This window comes from Urocitellus parryii, chromosome 1 (assembly GCF_045843805.1).
Source record: "Urocitellus parryii isolate mUroPar1 chromosome 1, mUroPar1.hap1, whole genome shotgun sequence".
NCBI lineage: Eukaryota > Metazoa > Chordata > Mammalia > Rodentia > Sciuridae > Urocitellus > Urocitellus parryii.
In genome coordinates, this window is record NC_135531.1 from 164515262 (window position 1) to 164533607 (window position 18346).

General features: G+C 40.6%; 2 protein-coding genes across 2 annotated transcripts; both read right to left on the minus strand.

The window, feature by feature from the left end:
* Positions 1-1108: 1108 nt before the first annotated feature.
* Positions 1109-2047, minus strand: LOC113176655 (olfactory receptor 2L13-like). The gene has a single exon (XM_026381152.2). The coding sequence runs from the start codon at positions 2045-2047 to the stop codon at positions 1109-1111; it is 939 nt and encodes a 312-aa protein (XP_026236937.2).
* A 10979-nt stretch (positions 2048-13026) lies between these two features.
* Positions 13027-13962, minus strand: LOC113176642 (olfactory receptor 2L13-like). Its single transcript, XM_026381139.2, has one exon. It carries the CDS (start codon positions 13960-13962, stop codon positions 13027-13029), a length of 936 nt encoding a protein of 311 aa, XP_026236924.1.
* Between the last annotated feature and the right edge of the window lie 4384 nt (positions 13963-18346).

Sequence of the window (18346 nt, forward strand, 5' to 3'; positions counted from 1 at the left end):
GACAGCTACAGTCATGTAGAAGGTGTGTAGAGGTGTTGTGTCATGGGGGCGTGCCTTTGTGGGTATATGTTCTTCTTGGAGAGCCAGCACTCTCTCTGCTTCCTGATTGTCATGTGTTAAGCTGCTAATGAAAACACAACTCTGTGCACAAGTCTCTCTGTGATGCTTTGCCTGTGAAATGCATGTGTTGTAGAGAGGCACATATCAGTATCTATCCATAGTTTAGCAAACCTGAGACCCCAAAATCCAGCTCAGATGAGCCAATGATGATAAAAGCCAAGGATGACTGTTTCAGTAAAGACAAGGAGCATCCACAGTGTTGAGTCAAGGAGTTAAACAGGGAAGTAAACAACAACAGGAAAAAGTCTAGCATTTGTCCTCAAGGCAAAGAAAGCTTCTTTACATATTACATGCAAGGAGACCAATTAGAGGTGGGAATAACTGAGGTTTTAGGAGCCATATGGTTCCATATCTCTACAAGAATAAAATTAAAAATTAGAAGAAAATAATAAATGGCTGTGTTTTAGAGTTCAACAGAAAATTCTTTGCCCCCAAAACAGAAATCTTTGAAAAACAGTCCCTGAAGGAGAGGATTAAAAATCCCACCAGTCTTGCACATTTGTAGACTCAGGCCAGATCACATGTGCTGTGGACACTTGAAATGTGGACAGTACATATTTCTATGTGCTAAAAATATAATGTACACACAGGACTTTAAAATTTAGAATAAAAATAAAATATGAAGCACAGTAATAATTTCATGTATAAATAGGTAGACATAATGTCAATATCATAACAAATACTATTACATAAATATCAATGTGTGTACAGATGGTGTAAAATATCCTATGATATAAATTGATCTTCAATTAATTCTTCACTGTTAATATTAACATTGATTGCAATGTTTTCAATTCAATACAAATATCAATAATTAATGCAATTTTTAATAATCATCAAGATATCATAATGAATTTTATTTATTTTTAAATGTTTGACTAGTAAACTCTAATTGCATATGTGTCTCATACTTGTATTGGTCAGCCCTTCTGAACACTGCTTAGTCTGCATGTAGAGAAGCCATACAGAGGAGCAGGGACAGCCATGCTCACTTCTTCCTGGAGGAGAGCATCCCCCACACTCTCCTCATGGCCCCCAGCACCTCCTTGTTCCTCAGGCTGTAGACAATTGGGTTGAGCATGGGGGTGAGGACGCTGTAGAAAACTGCAAGGATCTTGTCCTCTTCTGGTGAGCGGAGACTCCTGGGACGGAGATAAGTGTAGACAAAAGGAGCATAGTAAAATGTCACCACAGTTAAATGTGTGGTGCACGTGGTGAAGGCCTTTTTCCTTCCCTCTTTTGAGCGCATGTGGAAGACAGAAAAAAGGACCCGTCCATAGGAGACCATGATGCCAAGGAAAGGCAGGAAGAGAAACAGGGTGGTGCTCACAAACACCATGTACTCATAGACCCAGGTGTCCATACAGGCCAGAGGCATCATGGCTGGGATGTCACAGTAGAAATGATTGATGGCTCTAGATCTGCAGTAAGAGATCTGAAAAGTATAGATGGTGTGTGCCAGGGAGTTGATGGAGCCCAGTGTCCAGGACCCCAGGATCATCTTCACACATATCCTTTTACTCATGCGGATGGGGTAGTGGAGGGAGTGGCAGATGGCCACAAAGCGGTCATAGGCCATGGAGGCCAGGAGTAAGCCTTCAGAACACCCCATGGTTATGAAGAAGAAGATCTGCATGGCACACCCCAGGACGGAGATGCTTTTCTGGCCAGAGAGGAAGTTATATGTCATCTTGGGGACGGTGGAGGAGATGTACATCAGGTCCATGAGGGAGAGCTGGCTGAGGAGAAAGTACATGGGGGTATGGAGCCGCAGGTCCAAGAAGATGAGGGCAGTCATCCCTGAGTTCCCCAAACAGGCGAGAACAAACACAGAGATGATCAGGAGCAAGAGAAGGAGGCCAGTTTGGTTATGGGGTAACAGCCCCAACAAAATAAAATCATTTGAAGTTTGGTTCCATTTCTCCATGGAAATGCACTGCTTTGATTTGTTTGAAAGAAAAACAGAAGCAAGAAACTATCCACTACACCTGCAATGAAGCAGAAAAGGAAAATAAAAAGAAGTCAACTTTATTATTGTTTAGAATGAATTGCTTTTTCTTCAACACTGTACCTTTTCCAGAATTGACTTTAAAATCTAAATTGCTTGTTCCTGTTGCAATTGCTTCTGGTAACCACCTGAGTATGACATAATAGACAAACATAGGAAATATAAAGTCAAGTACAATCTGGATGAGTGGATAAAGAAAATGTGGTACATTTACACTTACACGATGGAATTCTACTCAGCCATAAAGAGGAATGGAATTATGGCATTTGCTGGTAAATATATATAATTTGGGACTGTTATGCTGAATGAAGAAGCAAAGGCCAAATGTTTTCTCTGATATGTGGATGCTAACACATGTCAGGGGGTTGTTAGGGAAGATTAGAAGTACTTTAAATTAGATAAAGGGAAATGAAGAGAAGGGAGGGGGAAAGGGAATAGGAAAGATAATAGAATGATTTGGACATAACTTCCCTGGGTGCACATATGAACACATGAACAATGTAACTCATCCACAAGGAGAATAATGGGAAATGATACTCATTGTATGCATATAAATACATCCTACAGCCATGTATAAATACTAAGACAAAGTGGCCCAGGTATCAAACCCAAAAGAGGCCACTGGATCCTTCTTCCTGGAGCACTCATGTCAGGAACCTTCCCCAGGGCCTCACAGCAGCCTCAGCACCCAGTCCCAGCACAGACACCCCTCACTCCTGTGGGCGTGACACTAGGTGCTGGGGACCTTGCCTCTTCGCATCCCTCATTTCTGACCTTCCCTCCCCAGATGTCACTCTTGCCACTCAGTAAACTGGGATCTTCTCCCCAGGACTGTACCGCTCACCTTCTAAAAGAAAGTCCTCTCCTGGTCCCTCAGTGTATCACCATACACAATCATTGTTCTTGACCTGTAAAGGTCTTCTGTGCCCTATGAGACCCACCTGATCATAACGTGCTCCTTAGTTACTGTTTCTGCCAGAATAAAGTTTCCATTTTCTGAGGCTTACAAACCAAATATCCAACAACTGGATTTCCACACACATCTCTCTTTTCTTTGTGTAAGCCAATGACCATGGTAAAGGTGAACAGAGTGAATAATGCACATGGCTTTCACACTGTTTGCTTACAGCAGCTAGAAGCAGGGTGGCAACAGAAATATAACATGGTGTGGACAACGGAACCACACACTCACTTTACTTTCTGTGTGTATGACATTGCAACTCCAGAACTTCTCTCAACTCTTCTTCCCACAATTACATTTATTATGGTCCATCCATGACACAAATCTCTGTATCTGTAATTTTCAGAATGGTGTGCATCTGGGGTTTGAAGCTTTTGGGACCTGGGAGTTAGACGTAAGTGTCTACTTTCATCTATGAATAATGTTATGATGTGGCCTAATATATGTAAGAGTATCAAGTCTAACATGCTAAGTTTCTTTTTAGAACTTGTAAGGAAAAGAGTTTTAAGAGTCTTATAGATAATCAGTCCATGACTAATCAGGAAACTGTTGAGCCTCTGCTCACTTGGTCCCAATATCCACAGGTGAGAGCTGTGGAGATGGAGTAGGTGAGCTCTGTCGGTCCAGCAGGACTTGAAGGTGTAACCATCTCCCCTCTTCCTTCCATACTTTAAGCTCTGAGGACTCTCAGCCCCAGAAAAATTTAGATGTCAATTAAAGTCACACCACAGGAGAGCAGGGCATGAAAGAATTTTAATAAATTTTAATGGACTCACATCAATTCATTTTACATTTAAGATTGTTCTAAGTTATTCCAATTTGTTATGTAACAATCTGTTCCTTGTTAAACTGAGTTTCCGTATGATAGGAAAACCACATGGACAAAATGTCTCCCTTATTTAAACTCAGCCCAGATCAACTCAGTATAATAATGTCATCTTTAACTCACCTTGCCTGAAGTCAGTGAGTTTGCATTTTGAGAGAAGAAGTAGCCTCATAATTAGAAGACACCCTGCTTGAGAACTTATTGAACTCTTCAAAGGTTTAAACCAAAGCCATGCCCACACAAGCTGCCAGGCTTGGCAGCTGGTTCCTGCCACTGAGCAGCAGGCCTGGATCCCACCAAGCTCCCCTGACAGGAGAAGCCAAAGGCACCAGGAAGGAATCCTCAGGACACATGTGGTTCCCACTGCTCCCTCCTGTAGCCACCATCCTCATGCTGAAATCACAAAGCCTTCATGTTGTGCAGTATTTCCCATGCTATTATTCTTTCCATAATCTTCCTTTGCTGTTATCCAAAGCCAAAATAAATTAAGACATGTCATACTTACTTATTCGGGTTCTACAGAAGAAGGATGAGTTGCTGCCCCTCAGGAAGGTGTGCATAACCTTCCTCCTGCAAGCCTTATATGGCCTCCTTTCCCTCTAATTGATCCCCAATGTCCAAACCCACAGGGACAGGAGCCGTGGCCATTTCTCCTGACTTTGCTGACTTGGAGATGAGCTCAGTTCAAACCTGTTCAGCTCTGCAACTCTGGCCTGCTGCCCAGGTTAGTCTCAGGAGGGAGGAACCGAGCTATCTCAGAAGAGAATGGAGAGCTAAGTGATATTTACTAATGTTCATGAAAATCCTCTGGTTTTGGAAGTGAGAGACTTCAGGATCCACAAGATGCAGGCAGATGAGTAACAGGTGCACGTTAGCAGGAGCAGTTACCTCCTACAGTCTAGTTTCCACCACATTTATTGGTGATTGTGACGAAATTAAATTATGCTATGACAACATACTTCCTTCTCTTTGAGAGGCAGACAGATGATTAGTGAAATAACTCATGCACTCAGCAAATATGCAAATGTAGAAAGGAGACTGAGAGTATTGTGATAAAATGAGGCCTTAGACACAGAGAGAGAGGTCTAACCTGCCAGCGCCATCCTGACAAGGAGACTGAGCTGAGAGGTTGACTTGAGACATTAGTTTATTGCCAAGTCCTTAAAACAAGACAATGGATAGTCTAGACGTGCCTGGAAGTATGGCTGCCAAGTGTTTGCAAAGTGTCTGTTACAGGGTTGGAATGGGCAGACATAGGATCCCTCAGCCTCCCATCCAGTCCACAGATTGTAAACCAGAGAGGTGAGCATTTGAAGTTTTGGGGTACTTGTCTGTGTCCTGTGGCCTTTTATCATGAAAAGAGACACCAATATCATTCTGTGAGATTGTATTCAATAAATATTTGTGGCCAGTATCATGGAAATAGGATGCGGTGCAAAACTCAACAAGTTTTGGATAAGGCGAGTGGATAAGGTACAGAAACATGGAGGTTTCTATTGTCACTGTCACTGCTGACTTCTGTGTGCAGCTTCTGTCTTCCCCTGGGCAGTGTCACCCACTGCCTTTACCTGCTCGACGCCAGCCCAGCTGATCCCACCTCCGGCCTGTCAGCAGGCTGTGAGAATCCATGAGGGTCACTGACACATGCCTGGAGAGACAGCAGGCCATGATGACTGAACTCTTGTCATTTCAGATCATGAACCTCATCTTGGCCCCTGTAATGTGTCACAATATAGTTTTGTGTTTTGTTTATTTTGGTCCCAGGAATTGTGTCCAGGGATGCCAACCACTGAGCCACAGACACAGCCCTTTTTTTATATTTTTATTTTGATACAGGCCTCGCTAAGTTGTTGCTGACCTTCAAATTGGGATCCTCCCTGCCTCAGCCTCCCAAGCTGCTGGGATTACAGGTGTGCACCACCATACTCAGCCCCTCTCATATATTGTGGGAAGGAGTTTTAAGAATGTGATCAAGGAGGAGATCCAGAGTATAAGAGACTACTCCAGGTGGAGTCCACTTCAGTCTGGGGAATTAGGCTGAGGGGAGAAATTCTTCACACTACTGGGAAGGTGATCCTGGGTTCCCCAGGGTGAAGAGGTCCTCCTGAGAAGACTTTGCCAGCACAGGGGCACTTGGTATGACAGTCACTCCTCAAGAGAATGGCATTCAGGTCCAGCTTACTTTGGAAGATTAGGAAGGCAGAGAAGGGACTCATTGAAGCAGGTACAATGAGTCCCAGCTCTTCACAGTAGGTGATGACAAATGGCTAGAGGGGATTGGGAACAGCAAGATGTAGAATGGCGACTTTTTGGATTGGCACATGTAAATGGACTCCTCAGGTATGTGATTATTTTCATTTGCTCTGAGTGTTTGATTCAGTGTTTGATTCAGTGCCTGGTGAGTGGAACTTCTCTCCATGTCCTGACTGCTGTGTCCTAAGCTGTGTCCCTCCAACACATCTTCCACCATGTGATCCGCCTCACACTTGGGCCCACAGCTGCAGAGTCAGCCAACCATGGACTGAACCTCAAAAACTGTGAGCCAACAACTCACAATATCTAAGCTATGGAACCAACCTAGATGCCCTTCAATTGATGAATGGATAAGGAAAATGTGGTATCTATACACAATGGAATATTACGCTTCCTTAAAGAAAAATTATGTATTATGACATTTGCTGGTAAACAGAGGAACTGAAGACTAACATACTTAGTGAAATAAACCAGTCCCCAAAACCAACCGCCAAATGTTCTTTCTGATATGCCGATGCTAACACACAATAATGTGGGGTGGGTTAGAATACAAGTTTGTTGGATTAGACAAAGAGAATGAAGGAAAGGGAGGGGGTGGGAATAAGAAAGACAGTAAAATGAATGGATCATAATTTTAATTTGTGCATCTATGAACGTATGACCAGTGAAACTTCATATCATGGACAACTAGAAAAATGGGGTCCTAATTAGGATAAGTTATATCCCAGGTATGTATCAAATGTGAAAATATATTGTCATGTATATGTAAAAAGAATTTTTTTAAGGTTCAAGAAAAAATATGAGCCAAAATAAACTTTTTCTCCTCTCCATTGTTCTTTTCAGGTCTTTGATCACAATAAAAAAAAAAAAACACCTAACTAGATCATATCCATTCAGTATGAACTTATTGATTTTTTGACTAGAGCATCTGACTTAGGTAATTTGCAAGTTCCCGTATGGCTAGAAAGCATTCATAGCCCACTGAAATTAAAACAAAGATGGTTCTATACCATAAATCTTCAAATTTCTTGCAAAACATTTTAGTCATAAATAGTTGTCTCACAAAATCCTAAACTTTAGGTCCCTAACAACTCTCCCAGGAACTGCCCCAGCAGGCCTCTGCAGGGAGGCAGCCTGTTATCTTGAAGAGCATGTTTTTTCTGAGCATCTGATTGGTGGAACTGCTTCCACCCATGACCTTAAGACTGACCTCACACAGTAGCTGCTGAACACATGTTCCATGGCGTCATAGCTGCATGAAAGTGTGTGCACACTCCCCTTCCCAACAAACCACAGATCCTTCCATGGCTTCAGATATACCCGGAGTCCACCCACACCTGTGAGCCAGTGTCCTGAGCTACAACCCTATTCTTTATTCCCAGATAAGATTCATTTTCTGTAGACTCATCTCTCAATTGTCTTTGACTTTTTGATTGACTTCCACACTGACATCCCACAAAGGTCAGAGATGATGTAATCTTTCTTACCAGTAATTTTACAATCAGCAAATATGGAAAACTTTGAGGCTATCAGAAATGACTTTGTGAAATCCTTGACCTAGAAGGTTCTCTTTTTTCTCATTCCCCTTCCCTTCCCTTAATTCCCATTATATAATCCAATGAACTTCTATTCTTCCCTCCCCTCTTCATTACGTATTAGCATCCACATATCAGAGAAAAAAACTGGTCCTTGGTTTTTGGGATTTGGCTTATTTCACTTAGTATATTCGTCTCCAGTTCCATCCATTGACCTGTAATTGCCATAATTTTATTCTTCTTTATGGCTGAGCAATTTTCCGTGGTGAAAATATACCACAATTTCTTTATTCTTTCATCTGTTGAAGGGCACCTAGGTTGGCTCCATAGCTTAGCTGTTGTGAATTGAGCTGCTATAAACATTGATGTGGCTGCTTCATTGTAGTTTGCTGATTTAAAATCTTTAGATATATATTGATGAGTGCGATAACTGGGTCAAAATGGTGGTTCCATTACAAGTTTTCTATCGAATCTCCATGCTGCTTTACAGAGTGGTTGCACCAGTTTGCAATCCCACCAGTAGTGTATGAGTGTACCTTTCCCCCACATCCTCTCCAACATTTATTGTTGCTTGTATTTTGACAATTGTCATTCTGACTGGAGTGAGATGGAATCTCAATGTAGTTTTAATTAGCATTTCTCTAATTGCTAAAGGTGTTGAACATTTTTAATATGTTTTTTTATCATTCATACTTATTCTTCTGTGAAATGCCTGTTCAGTTCCTTTGCCCACTTATTGATTCAGTTATTTTTTTTTTGTTTTGGTGCTAAGTTGTTTGAGTTCTTTATATATCCTGGAGATTAGTGCTCTATCTGAGGTGCATATGGTAAAGATTTTTTCCCATTCTATAGGCTCTCTCTTCAAGTTCTGATTGTTTTCTTTGCTTGCTGTGAAGAAGTATCATAGTTCAATACCATCCCATTTACTGATCCTTGATTTTACTTCTTGTGTTTTATAAGTCTTGTTGAGGAATTCAGTTCCTAAGCTGACTTTATGGAGAGTTGGGCCTCCATTTTCTTTTAGTAGGCACAGGGCCTCTGGTCTAATGCCTACATCCTTGATCCACTTTGAGTTGAGTTATGTATGGGGTGAAAGATAGGGGTTAAATTTTATTCTACAACATATAGATTTCCAGTTCTCCTAGCACCATTTGTTGAAGAGGATATCTCTTCTCCAAAGTATGTTTATGGTATCTTTGTCTAGTACAAGGTAACTGTATTTATGTGGGTTTGTAACTGTGTCTTCTATTCTGTACCATTGGTCTTCATGTCTGTTCTGGTTCCAGTATCATGCCATTTTGTCATTATAGCTCTGTAGTATAATGTAAGGTCTGTTATTGGGATGCTTCCTGCTTCGCTTTTCTCACTAAGGGTTGCTTGAACTATTCTGGGTCTCTTATTTTTCCAAGTGAATTTCACATTTGCTTTTTCTAGTTCTATGAAGGATGCATTGGAATTTTAATAGAAATTGCATTAAATCTGTAAGGTACTTTTGGTAGCATGACCATTTTGACAATATTCATTCCGCCTATCCAAGAACATCTCATAATTTTTTCATTTTCTAAGGTCTTCTTCCGTTTCTTTCTTTAGTGTTCTGTGGTTTTTCTTATAGAGGTCTTTCAGCTCTTTACTCTCTGAAAATTGTACTTATTGTTTTATTTTATCTATTTGTTGTGTTTTAGCATTTTGCATGATTGTGAGTACATACTTTTTTTCTCACTGTGCAGATAGGTAGATTGGGTATATATTTTCATATAATTTTTACATTCATTTCAATTGCTTTCTTCACCCACTTATTATTTAGCCTCAGTTTGACTCTATGAGGTAAACTGTATGTGAGCTTGAGTTGTTCCCATCTTACACTCACTTGTGTCTACCTTGGTTTTTCCTCTTCTTTCTCAACTAACAGCCAAGCTTTCCTGTTCTACCTTCTTCTCTCATTATTTTATTGCCTTTAGTTATGTTCTGCTCCTCTTTCGTTATAGCCACCACCTGCTACTTCTGTTTCTCCTCTGCTCATTTTTTAGATATTTCAGTCTGTCCATTGACTTCCTACCCTATTGTCTATGCACTTTTAAAAAATCATAATTATACAATTTGATAGAATTATATAGTTTAAGTAATTCCTGATGCATTCATTTTCTTGTGATTTTTAATTCGGTAGATGGCATAGTCAACACCTGCTGCTTTATGTCTGATCTAATTCATGGTTGTTTCATGGTGTGGATGTTAAATTCTGACCACACCATCCCTAGACATTTATTTTAAAGCTATACCTCAGGTGCTAACAGTCTTTCTATTCCTGGCTTCCCCTTTCTCTAAGAAGGGTCGGAAAATGATTGGAACAATTCAAGTTCATGGAGTAGAGATCTTGTTGCTAAGCAATATTCAAATCTCAGCCAATTAATAGCAGTTTAAGTCTACGCATAAACTAGCCCCACGTGAACTCAATAATACTTTGACATGTAGGATTGTTTGGGGGTCTTCTCTCTCTCTCTTTGGTTAGTTTGGCTAAGGGTTTGTGAATCGTATTTAACTTTTCAAATTCCAACTCATTGTTGGTATTTGAAAAACTGGTACCATGGAAAGGCTTCTGGTACCATTGTTAGTACCAGAGGACTTCTAGGACTGATAAATGAATTTAGCAAAGTAGCAGAATACGAGGTCAACACTTATAAATCAATAGCTTTTCTATATACTCCAAAAGTGATTCTGCTGAGAAGGAAATCAGGAAAATAGTTCCATTCATGATAACCTCAAACAAATAAAATTAAATACTCAGAAATTAATCTAACAAAGGAGTTGAAAGGTCTCTAAAATTGAAATTGTAGAACCATGAAGAAAAAAAATTGAAGAAAACCTTAGAATATGGAAAGACTTCCCATGTTCATAGATAAGCAGAATTAATTTTGTCAAAATTAGTATTCACATTCAATGCAATCTCCATCAAAATACCAGGGGCATTCTTCACAGAACCATAATAAGAACATCCAGTTCTAAAATTCATTTTAAAGATTAAGAGACTTAGAATAACCAAAACAGTCCTGAGCAAGAGGAGGGATGCTGGACACATCAGAATACTTGATTTCAAATTATGCTAGAGAACGCTAGTAATAAAAACAGTACATTAGTTGTATCAAACAAACGTGAATACTGAAGGAATAGAATTGAAGACAAAAAGAAAACATATATATATATATATATATATATATATATATATATATATATATATACTTACAGACCTCTGATACTTGACAAAGGTGCAAAAAATGACTATTGCAGAAGAAATAGCCTTTTTAACAAATAGTGCTAGGAAACATGTAGAAGAATGAAATGAGATTCATATTTTCTTATCCTGAAGAACAGCCAATCGAAGTGGATCAAACACTCAGGAATGAAATCAGAATATTTGCAACTTCTAGGAAAGAGCAGCATGTACACTCCAACATGGCGGTGCAGGAATTGCCTTCCTTAATACAAACACTAAAGCTCAAGAAATAAAATGAAGAATTAACAAGTTGGATGGATCAAATTAAAAAGATTCAGTGCTGAAAAGTGACTGGTTAAGAGGATAAAGAGCCTACAGAGTGGGAGAGAATGTTTGCCAGCTTTTCCTCTGACAGGAGAATAATAGCCAGAATTAAAAAAGAACTCAAAGAGGTCACCACTAAAACAGATAACCAATAGAAGGGTCAAAGAACTCAACAGACATTTCTCAAAGGAACAGATGCAAAAAAATAATGTGAAAAAATGTTGCTATCTCTAGCAATTGGGGAAATGCAAAATAAACCCATATTAAAATTCCATCTCCACTACAATCATAATGACAATTATCAGGAATATAAATAATAAATGTTGTGGGGGATTTGGAGAAAAACCACACTCATTTATTGTTATTGGGACTGCAAATTAGTGAAACCACTATGGAAAGCAGTGGGGAGATTCCTCACAAAACTAGGAAGAAAACCACCATGAGATCTAGTTATGCCACTGCTCAGGATTCCTCCAAAGAACTGAACTCAGCATACTGCAGCAATGCAGCCACATGAATGTTTATAATAGCACAATTGACAATAGCTGAGTTATAGAACTCCTCCAGGTGCCTGCCCATTAATAGAAGAATGGATTAACACAATTCGGTACATATAAACAATGAAGTTTTACTCAAGCCATAAAGAATAATGAAATCATGGCATTTTCCAAATAAATGGATGGAAGTGAGGAACATCATGCTGAGTGAAATAAGCCAGACTCAGCAGATCAAGGATCAAATGTTGTCTCGCATATGCAGAAACCAGAACAAAATAGGTGTAAAAGGAGAGGAATGGATATCATAGAGCAAAGATCAGAGGAATTTAAGAAGGAGATTGAGATGGAGGGATGGATGGGGAAAGGGAGGAAATGCAGAATGAATTTAACAAAATCACATTATATGTATATAAATATACCACAGAGAACTTGATGTTTTCTGTATATGTAGGAAGCACCAATCAAAACCTTTAAAATGAATAAAATAAAAACTGGTAGAGGAATTAAAATAAGGGAGGAAAGAGGAAAGGAAAGGGGAGATGCACTGGGGACTGAAATAGACTAAAACAGAATTCCAGAATGTATGATTTTTGTAAAAATGAACCCAAACATTATTTAAAGTTATCTTGCATTGATAGAAGAATAACATTTTAAAAACTTACAGTTTAAAATAAAGTAAACAGATCTTTTAAAGTGTGTGGGGTACAATTCTTTGTCCCAATAGCAGTAATAATAGTGAGAAAAAGAAGCCACATCTGGCCCTGAAGGGGAGGACTCTAAGTCACCCTGAGGTCCTGCACTTCTGTGCACACTGGCTATAGTGGCAGTGGGGCCCTTGAAATATGTATTATCCAGGTTGCTGTTTGCTATGAGTGGGAAATACAACACTTTGACAGTTTAAAATGAAAACAAAGTATGCAAGCACAGTAATAATTGTATGTCAAATATATAGACATTATAACATTACACATCAATATAAATATTATTACACTGGTAGTAGTATATTTACAAACAAACTATACCACTTATAAGACAATAGAACACAATGTAAAATTTTAATTAATTGTTAATAAAATTAACTGTAATGTTTTCTTCAGTGAAATAAATTAATAATTGTGATAACTGTATATAATTATCTATTAAATTAATATTGCTTTTAAATATATAACTAGAAATTCTTAAATGACATATGTGGCTCACCTATATTTCTGTATGCATCTATAGGTCAGCACTGTTCTAGAGAGTTCCAGTCTGCATGGAGAGAAGCCATACAGAGGAGCAGAGATGACCATGCTCACTTCTTTTTAGAGAACATCCCACACACTCTCCTCATGGCCCCCAGGACCTCCTTGTTCCTCAAGCTATAGATGATGGGATTGAGCATGGGGGTGAGGATGGTGTAGAATACTGCAAGGATCTTATCCTCTGCTGGGGAGCGGAGACTCCTGGGACGGAGGTAAGTGTAGACAAAAGGAGCATAGTAAAATGTCACCACAGTTAAATGTGTGGAGCACGTGGTGAAGGCCTTTTTCCTCCCCTCTTTTGAGCGCATGTGGAAGACAGCAAAAAGGACTCGTCCATAGGAGGCCGTGATGCCAAGGAAAGGAAGGAGGAGAAACAGGCTTGTGCTCACAAACACCATGTACTCATAGTCCCAGGTGTCCACACAGGCCAGGGGCAACATGGCAGGGACATCACAGAAGAAATGATTGATGGCTCTGGACCTGCAGTAAGGAAGATGCAGGGCATAGACAGTGTGTGCCAAGGAGTTGATGGAGCCCAGTGTCCAGGACCCCAGGATCATCTTCACACACTTCATTTTACTCATGCGAATGGGATAGTGGAGAGGGTGGCAGATGGCCACAAAGCGGTCATAGGCCATGGAGGCCAGAAGTAAGCCTTCAGAACATGCCATTGTCAGAAAGAAGAAGCTTTGCACACCACAGCCCAGGAAGGAGATGCTCTTCTGGCCAGAGAGAAAGTTGATGGCCATCTTGGGGACAGTGGAGGAGATGTACATCAGGTCCATGAGGGAGAGTTGGCTGAGGAGAAAGTACATGGGGGTGTGGAGCCGGGGGTCCAAGAAGATGAGGGCAGTCATCCCTGAGTTCCCCAAACAGGCGAGAACAAACACAGAGATGATCAGGAGCAAGAGAAGTAGGCCTTTCTGATTTGGGGGTAACAACCCCAACAAAATAAAGTCATCTGAAGTTTGGTTCCATTTCTCCATTAAAACCTACTGCTTTAAATTCCTTGAAAGAAAATGAAAAAATAAATGCTAAGCAATAAGCATAAAATGAAACTAGAAGGAAGAATAAGAAGGAATTTACTTTATTAATAATTTATTTTCCTCCAACACCATAGCTTTTGTTTTATTGATTTTAAGACCTGAATAGAATGTTCCTGCCCCAGTTCTCTCTGTAACCATCTCAGCACATCCTAGACACATACATGGTCTTGCAATACAAAGTCTACACCAGGCACAGGAAACCCAGTGAGGTAGCTGGAGCCTTCCTGCCTGCTGACTCCCAGCAGGAGCATTCCTAGGACTATGCACCAGGCTCAGCCCTGGAGAAAGCCAGGATCCTGCTCTTCCAGCTCCCCAACTCAACACTCAGGTTCATCACAGGCATGGCCTGTAGGGCGCAGAAGTGCCCTGTGTGCTTGAGTCTGCATCCTGAGGGACCTCGCCTTCTCCACACCTTTAGTGCCTTCTCTCCCCTCCCCACTGGCACTGCTGCAGCTGAGTAAGCCAGGGTCTTCTCCCAGAGCTGTGCTGCTCACCTCCTAAACAGAAGCTGCTCGGCTGGTCCTAGAAGTGGGTCATCATTCAAAAGCATCTTTCTTAGATTGTAAAGGTATCATGAGTCCCTTAAGATCCACCCTAGTTATAATGCATTGTTTGTATATTTTCTCCTAGTAAGTTTTCCATTTTCTAAAGCCCTAAAAAATGAAAATCAAGCACACAGATTTTCATTAAAATTGTCCTTTCTTTGAGTAAGCAAATTAAAATGATAAAAATGACAGATTTAACAATATGCAAGGTTTTCATTCTGCCTGACATGGTGGCATGCTAGAACTCATATCATAATGGAAACATACATAGATATGGAAAAATTAAACACACCATCAGACATTCCTTCTGTCTATGTAGAAATCTTTGATAAGTGATAACTTGTATGAACTCTTTTTCAGATTACTTAATTGATTATAATCTGCCCACAGCCCAAATTTCATGAATTTAGACACTAATGTCTTCATTTTCTAAACATAAAAAGAAGATGTGAAGAATAACATTCTCAGATACATTTAGGCCTTGGACCAAACTTTGAGCCTCTGCCTTCTTCCAAATGCTAACCAATTTTAAATAACAAATTTAACAATTGTTGGGTAATTGTTTTCTCTGTGTCGGAAATATTATTCAATATAACTTTTGTTTTTATTTTGTTGCTCAAAAAAAAAATCATGCCCAATTCCTGTATTCAGTCTAGGCCAGGCAGATGGACCTTGGAGAGAATGTTTCTTTCTTCCTTTCCTGCAGTTTAACTTCCTAAGGCACAGACAGGAGGTACTGCTGAGGAGCAGTTCACCTTGGGAGTCACCTAAGCACAGGTAGCTTCCTGACTTCAGCTTACATGATTGTTCTTGTCCTCCACAGACTTGATTTTGTAGGGGAAGTAAAACAAAAACCACATGTCAATCCTATAGAGAATTCATAAAGAAAAAAAAAACATTAAATTTCTGTTCTTAGATCTTTTCCTTGATTTTTTATGCCCAGACCCTTCCTGTGAATGGGCATCTGCCCTCAGTCCCTCAGAGCCTCTGCTCTCCTCTCGATGCCAGCTCATTCTGGCAAGTGCTTCTTTTATTTCATTTGTTCTCCCAAATACACACTAACTGTGATTGTGTCATTTCTTCTGTTTGCAATATAAATGTTTAACTGCCTCCCTCATCTAGTCTCGGTGTGGCTTTCTGCTTTCTATATTTGTGTCCTTCCATCTGAAAGACATGTATGTGCCACATCCTGTCCATGATGTTAATTGGAAAATCATCTTGGATTATGGCCTTTTCAACAGGAAAGAATAGCAAGTACTGGGCAGCGGCCCTCATTCCCAGATGGCAACTTAAGATCAAATTTTGCTTCATAGTTAGTGAATATGAGTAAAACTGTGAAAGAGCTCTTGCATTAAAAACTGGGACTGGGCTTTTATAGCTGTGTAATTAAAAAGTGCCGAGAGTGAGAAGTGTACGGGCAGCAGCCCAACAGGAGCCCAGAGTCCCTGGCAGCAGGGGAGGTGGGATCACAGGCTTCTCTGCTTCTACCACTGTCAGAAACAAAAACTCAAGGTATAAACACAGAGTTCCCGTCACTCTCATGCATTCGTTCTTTAAAAATATGCTCACTGTCTCTGTTTTATGTCAGTGCCACTAGGTATCGACTTGCTAGTGCCTAAAATATACAAGATTCTGCAATTTGTAGCTAAAATTAATGGGTGGTATAGGTAATAAAACAACAAGTTCAAACATATACTATGAGGTGATATATGCATTCATATTAGAAAAAGATAAAGTGAGGAGGAAGGACAGAGGGACAGCTGGGCAGCAGCAGTGAGGAAGCCACTCCAAGGAGGTGCTGCTGGAGCCCTCAGGCTCTGGACCACTCTGCACAGACTGAGGAGCAGGACCAGTCCTGGAGGTATCCTGCCTGGGTCATCAGGAGAGCAGCAGAGACAAGAGGGCTCTGGAACTCAGGCCCCAGGGCAAGTGTGTAGGGAAGGGAGGACTCAGACTCTGCTCTGGACCAGGTGAAAGGCCAGTGGGTGTGGCATGAGGTCAGGTCCCTTCTGGAGCTTACAGAGGAGGCTCTCGTTGAGCAGAGAGCTAAGTGGGAGAATCCATGGGAGAGACTGGGAAGTGGGCAATGAGGACAGCTGGGGCTACCCTGGGTTAACAAAAGAAGCCAAGCATGCCAGGGACCCCTGAGGCCTGGGCACATCAGCACAGCTGGGTGCTGCTTAGGGACAGGTTGGGACCCATTGAATCCTCTGTCTCTGTCCCTTGGCTCAGGGACTATTGCATAGAAGACTCTCAGCCAATCTGCTGATTAACTGAACCAAGTATGAACCTCAGAAATAAATTAGTAATGTAGACCAAACTAATAAAATGTGACTAGGTAATGTTTTAATCAGTCTATAGTGCACACACCTGTGAAGCAGGATGTGAGAACCTCGTGTGGCACTTCCTTTATCCCTCTGTTTAGTGTGTGTTCCGTTTCAGAGGAAGAAAGGTGCCAGCAGCCCTGGCAGTGCCAAACAGTGAGCACATTCTGCTTCAAGGTCATGTGTCCCTCGTGTCAGTCACTCTAAGGGAAACGTGTTTACAGTTAGATTCTTTGCCAGGTAGGTTATAGTTCAAAGTATCATAACAATGGTTTGATTGTACTTAATACAATGATGACTATTTATTCATAAGGAGAAAACTTCCTTGTTGTTAGGAAATGGATAAAAATGCTTCCTTCCATGTGGGGACAAGTGCATGGAGTACTCATACATGACATACGTTAAGGGCATCTGAGTGGCAGGCCCTCCCTTCATGCTAGGCTGTGAGCAGCAGGCCACTTATTCCATAGGCACAGCCCTGGGCGTGAGGCCATGTGTGGCAGTCACTGCACTTGCTCCACGGCCTACTCCTTGATTGGTGGCTGCAAGGACAGTTAGCAGACATTGTACTAGTGGCTGCCTGTAATCTTCTCAGCTACTTCCTGAGTATATATACATGGTAACTGCGTAATAAAATCAGACCTGCTTCCTGCTTGGTCTCCAGAGGTCTTGATTAGTGACTCCGCAGCTCCACTCTCCTCTACCCTGTTCTGTGGACCTCCTCGCTGGCCATGCACTTCCGGGTTCCTGTGTATTTGGGATTAGGACTTTTAGGATCCGTGACATTGGAATTATACCTGAGGGTCTATTTCCATGGAACACTCTTCACAGACTTTCCATGTAACTTTTATTATTTAATATGAGAACTTATTTCATGCACCAGAATTGCATGAAACATCACACTCTTGGGCATGTTAACCCTTGAAATTATTGTTCCTATGGCTACAAGTTGGGTCTTGTAGCATCTCCTTTGATCATCCTGAGTCACATTGCTCAAATATCTAGAGTCAGCAAAACCCTCATTTAACAGGGCCTAATAAATGTTAATGTAGCAAGTGTTTATCTTGCAGAAGTAACAGGTAACATACACCTTAAAAAATATTATGAACAATATCCCAAGACCAATAAGCAAATTGTTTCTCTGAGCCTCAGCTAACTCAATTCCAACGATCTCATATGACAGCTATAAGGTAGAATTAAGTGACCTCTGTGTTTAGCATGTAAAGTCCTGAATATGTGTTGATCTCCTCTCTTCCTTCCATACTTCAAACCTTGAGAAGATTCAGGCCCTGAGAAATCTATTATATTGACTAGAATTGCAGCACATTGTAGAATTTTAACAGGTTTACATGACTTCATTTTACTCTTAAGTTTGTTCTTAGTTTGTCCAACTTGTTACAGAATGGTGTATACTTTGTACATCAGAAAGTGTCTCCTTATGATAGGAAAACCACA

Coding starts and splice junctions, on each gene's coding strand:
- LOC113176655 (XM_026381152.2), bottom strand. CDS start 2,047: ATGGAGAAATGGAACCAAACTTCAAATGATTTTATTTTGTTGGGGCTG.
- LOC113176642 (XM_026381139.2), bottom strand. CDS start 13,962: ATGGAGAAATGGAACCAAACTTCAGATGACTTTATTTTGTTGGGGTTG.